Source organism: Quercus lobata, chromosome 10 (genome assembly GCF_001633185.2).
Source record: "Quercus lobata isolate SW786 chromosome 10, ValleyOak3.0 Primary Assembly, whole genome shotgun sequence".
Lineage (NCBI taxonomy): Eukaryota > Viridiplantae > Streptophyta > Magnoliopsida > Fagales > Fagaceae > Quercus > Quercus lobata.
In genome coordinates, this window is record NC_044913.1 from 14,767,525 (window position 1) to 14,772,940 (window position 5,416).

The following is a 5,416-nucleotide window of genomic DNA, read 5'->3' on the forward strand; positions in this document are numbered from 1 at the left end:
TGTCCATGAGATACTCTGGAAATCTCATTGATCACTAGTGTGGTGGGTGGAGCTTGGAACCTTTGGGTTTATGATACATTCTTCAAGTCTATTAAACCATCACCCGGATGTTTCCCATGGAACTAAAAGTGTCTGTTAGTTTAGTTATTAAGATATTTAAATAGTATCAAAGATCTCTGATCAAATCCTGTTTTTCCTTGGGTGAAGGGATTTATGAATAGAGCGTGGGGAGGGTACCCTATTCGGTAGCCCAATCTTGAAAGAGAGAAGATTTGGCATTTCAAGCGGCAACAGTTACCTAGAATTTTACAAATACATTCCTTTTTAAAGCAGAGTAGCTGAAATCTCTAAGATTTTCCTGTACTGCTATTCCTCTTTTCATCTAAATTTTGTAGGTGAATCATACAGAAGAAGCTGAGAGAATGAGAGTTTTTCTTTTCCCCCTTCGGTTCGAAAGATTAAAATAGGCTGATAAGTTCAATAACATTGAAAATTTAATGGTTGATAGAGGTGAAGATTGAACTTCATGCATGTTGCAATTCTAGACCGACTTGTTCTCTGACACGATTTCTTTTATAGGATTTCAGTGATTTCTGGTGATTTTTATGTTGAGAATTTACTTTATATAGAAGCCCTCTTATGCAAAGTCTTATGATAAAAGAAAAGAATAACTTTGTCCTAGAAAAATCATTCAGTGGGTGTAACAATTTGACCACTTTTTAAAAAGATGATGAATGATGTGAAACTACAATAAATATCAATAAGCTGACAAAATACAACAATAAAAGTTTTTCCATAAACTTTCCTTTTATCATACAAACAGATACCATTTCACCCGATATCAAATAAACCACCGTATATATAACACCCAGAAAAAATCACAAAGGTTATGGCCTCAGCTAATATTTCCTTTTCACCATACACAAAGTTCTCATATTTACTTCTCATCATTTTAAAGCATGCCTTAACCTTCTAAGCACAACTAGCTGATAGAATCTCTTAGTCCGAAAGAACAATGCAACAGCAACAATGAACCCCAAAAAAGCCACAGAAGCCATGATAAAAAAAGATAACCTAAAGCAGTGAGTACCAGAACATGAGTCATCTTCACCAGATGCCTCCTTGTCATAAAAATAACCAATTACTCTCACAGAGAAAATATAAGATCCCACAGGACTTGCTATGGCAATAGTGTTGAAAATAGTACCCATGTGCCTAACACCATATATCTCAGAAGAGATGGTGGGCATTAATGACCACTGAGAACCATAACAAATTCCCACTAGGATTGAACCAACATACAAATTTCCGGGAAAACCAGATGCAATAACTATGTGGCCAGCAGTCATTGTGGCAAGAGTAAAAGCCATCAGCAATGGCCTTGCCCAACCTCTGGAGTGCAGAAAATAATCTGATACATATCCAGCTCCAAAACGGCCAAGAAAATTCCAGATACTCCATAAAGAAACCAAGCTATTTATCTCTGTAGTTGTGTAATTTAGAGATTCCCCTATTTGGCTCATGTTATTAATCGTAGCCAGCCCAGAGCCCATTCCACATATCATGGCAATAAACAACATCCAGAAATTTACAGTACGCATGGCTTGCAAAAGATTCAACTGTTCTTCATTGAGAAGCATTTTGTCATCAGAAGTTCCCTTGACTTTGCTGTCACCACTTGGCAATTGATGATACTCTATAGGATCCTCTGCTGTAGAAAATTTAGGGGATGTGATTTGCTCAGCATTGTCTGTTAAAGGATTATTCTCAATTGAATATTTTTGTAATGATCTATTTGAGTCCTCCCTCAGGGCCTTGATTGCAATTCCAAGAGGTGATACAACTAGAATCAGAAGAAGAATGAATGTAGAAATGCATGCCCATAATGGAAAAGTGAATATGTTTTCCAAAATTATGATAATCATGAGATAACCAGCAATGCTTAGAGCTACCGCAGAGAAACCATTTAAGTGCTTTTTGTCATCAGCTGTGGTTGCTTTATAAATTCTCACCAAAAACATAAGCACAAGAGAGACAAGTGTAGGCAACAAAGCAAGCATCAGAAGGTATGTGCTTGGTTCGCCCTTGCATAGTGTGTCATACATTTGGATTAGTATTGCTCCACTGATACCGAGAAAGCCCTGTCCATGAAAGAATGTAGTATGACACATTTTTCATGATTCTATACCATGCACAAAACAAGAGCATTGATAGAAAGATATAATATAACTAGCTTAAGTAACTTGTATAGAATTGACCTTATAGATTTAACCATTCATTTTTAAAGCATTAAAGGTTTCATGAACCAATAGCAGAATATTCTGTTCATCAATAACTTCACAAGGAGAATTTAATCATTTTGATTCAGAATTGTTACAAACACAATTTGAGTCAAAAGTCAGAACAAAGTGTCTAGGCAAAATGAAAAGTATGTCATTCTCTTGACATTCAAAACAGGATACTTATACATAATATGAAATGCAGTTATACCAAATGTCATGAGAGCCAAATGGCTCAGAAATTGGCTAGTAAGTTTAGCGAGTAGAGCTGAGCTCAAACATGAGATATTTTAACTTATTTTCCAATTTTCCAAAGAAAACGACCAAAATCCATTTTTGGCACAATATACCTTACATACTCGTTTGGTTCACAAGATAAAGGAAAAAAGAAAATAAATTTTGGTTATTTAAGTTTCATGAGGAGAAACAAGCCCCAATAAAATATCTCACCCAAGCTAATGCTGCAAACCTATGTAAACTTAAAAGAAGAAGAATAAAAGCCAATTAAGTACAAAAGATTTTCACAAAATTTTTTTACAATTGCTTAAGCGTCATACAGTTATTGATGCTCATAAAAATAGTATCAATGATGAGAGTGTGTAAGAGTGATATGTGTTTACCCAAAAATAAAAAAAGTAAAAGTGATATGCCTCTAATTTTGTCATAATGTGAAAAGTTTTCTTGTGCCTAACATCGGCCTATTTTCAATGAGCTTGGTCTCAGCTTTTGTATATATCTACTGAAAATTTCCTTCCAAACTGTACTTTGGTTAGGTGATGCGTAGTGGGCCAAAGAGGTAACTTTTCCAAGATTCCCATTTCTTCTCTTCTCCAAGATTCACAAGCAAGAGGAAATTTCTAAATGTTTTCACCAACGAAAGTTCTAAATTTTATTTCACTTCCACCAACATAATAATTGAATGATGTTTGATGATTGTTAAAATCTCAATTTTTATGATTTAATCTCTCACCTAAAGGTGTTATTCAATAATGTTGCAGATTTAACAAATTTTAGTATTTATTACAGTAGCAACTTGTGATTTATACAACATCATGCATCAATTTGTTGTGTGGTTATTACTTCTTTCAATTGATCACGCACCAAGTACCGGGAATCATCAAGATCAAAGCAAAGAAAAGCGTTACTTCTTTCCATTAGTCAGCTTTGCGTACACTTATCCTTAACTTTACTCAACAGTTGCCTAATTCTGACTAAGTTTTCTAGAAAAAAGTACAGTGTTTTCTCTTATTATTGCGTTGAACAATGTCCCAATTATTTGAAAGGGTTGGCTTTCCTCCTATGCTTTTTTTATTGGATGTCTCTTTTTTGTTTTAAATACACAATTGCTTGTAGTAATGAGTTTTAATTTCCATTATTTATTTAGTTAGTATGTGAGTTGATAGTTTCTCATTAAAATAAAATGAGATTTCAGTTAAAAAAGTACTGCAGATAAACCAAACTCTTATTTGAAATAATTTTTTCAGTCAATTTCTTTAATTGACAATTGCAACTAGTAGCAATAAAAATCCAAAGAAGATTTTTGAGATTCATATATAACACTAACTATTGTTGCATACAACTTGTTACACACTGTTATACACAGTTTGTGAAATCATATTTTAAAAGCATAATTTCAATTATAATTGTAAAATTGTGAATGGAAAAATAAAACTTTAGCCTTAATTTTTGAACTATATAGCCAACATCATTTTAAACTAGGCAGGAAAATACTTTACTTTGAAACTCGATATTGCTGATGTCAAGTCCTGCATGAATATTTTGTCGCTTAAATTTTTTGATAATTTTGAACAGGAACTTGATATTAGCATGTTAATTTGTATTTAAAAATATGCAAAACAATGTTATTTTGCTACATAGGGGCTATTTGGCTACATAATTAAAAAAAATTAAGATTAAACAATCATTTTTCCCAAATTTTGATAACTCGATTTTAACTAGGTGTAAGTAAAAAGTTAAAGCGGGAAACATAGTAAAAAACAGTAACAACGATATTTTTGTACGAGCTACTCCGATGATGGAAGTGAAAATTGAAGAAAGACAAGAGACACGCGTAAGTACCGTACCTTCATGATTCCAACGATGGTCCCACCATAATTCGGAAAGTTTTCTAAGCCACTGACAACGTTGGCGGTGTTGAAGAAAGTCTGAGAATGAGCTGCGAGAAACATGAAGAGGCACATCAACGGCACCGGAGGCTGGTGGATCAATCCAACGACGGAGGCCCACATCAGAAAATAGCCTAGGAAGCACTGGATCGCACCGGCCACGTGGACCACCCAGGGTCCGAGGAAGGTAGAGGAGGAGGAATTGAGCGTGACGGAGGAGTAGAGGAGGCCCGATAGGATGCCGGCGTTGGCACCTATGTCTTTGAAGACGGAGACGGTGTCGAGCGTTGACTGGTCGTAGTTTTGGGTTGATTTGAGGACGGAGGAGTAGATGGAGAAGGTGTAGGATGAACCGCAGCTGCACTGGATCCATATGCTCGCCACCGTTGCTATCCATCTCGTGCTCAGTCCCAGCCTATGCCTATCCATCTCTATCTCTCTCTGCAAAATTTTTTTGAGAAACCTGCAAATTCTCTTCTATAAAACTTTATTTATTTTTTTTTTTTGTTTGGGGGAAAGATATTCTATAAAACTCGTGCTTTGTGTTTTTTGGGTTGTAAAGTTGTAATAATAATAATTGTTTAATAGGATATGGTATTATTTATTGGTATTGGTATTGGTAATCAGCTGATTAATGTCTCTCAAAAAAAAAAAAAAACTGATTAATCATTAATGTCCTCTCTATGCTCGAACGGTCCACTCAGCAAATAAAATAAGAAAAAATGTGCTTTGTACAAACTCCTAAGTAAATGGAGTGTGGACATGGAGAATAATACATTATTTCACGTTAGATTAGGCAAAATTTTATTTTAACATAAAAACTTTTTTCTTTTTTTAATTTTACCTAACTATTTTTCAAAATATCCATTTAAATTATCTAATTTAAATTCTATTTTATTTTTTTTCTTGACTTTTTTAATTATTTCTCTTTTTTCGTATATAAAAACTATCACCCACTCTCTTTCTTCGTTCTCGAAATAAGTAAAAAAATGATAAAAAAAATTAATTGCA

At 34.2% G+C, this 5,416-nt stretch overlaps 1 protein-coding gene across 1 annotated transcript; it reads right to left on the minus strand.

Annotated features, from left to right (window-relative positions):
• Positions 1-766: 766 nt before the first annotated feature.
• Positions 767-4,905, minus strand: LOC115962590 (protein NUCLEAR FUSION DEFECTIVE 4-like). The gene is made up of 2 exons (XM_031081450.1): positions 4,364-4,905; positions 767-2,141 (listed from the first exon to the last, which is right to left on the minus strand). The coding sequence occupies exons 1-2, from the start codon at positions 4,832-4,834 to the stop codon at positions 948-950; spliced, it is 1,665 nt and encodes a 554-aa protein (XP_030937310.1). The 5' UTR covers positions 4,835-4,905; the 3' UTR covers positions 767-947.
• Between the last annotated feature and the right edge of the window lie 511 nt (positions 4,906-5,416).

What these genes read in the sequence shown, in the direction of transcription:
- LOC115962590 (XM_031081450.1), bottom strand. Translation starts at nt 4,834, where the DNA reads ATGGATAGGCATAGGCTGGGACTGAGCACGAGATGGATAGCAACGGTG. An exon ending in CCATCGTTGGAATCATGAAG is followed by an intron (nt 2,142 to 4,363) that starts GTACGGTACTTA and finishes TTTCATGGACAG; the next exon opens with GGCTTTCTCGGTATCAGTGG.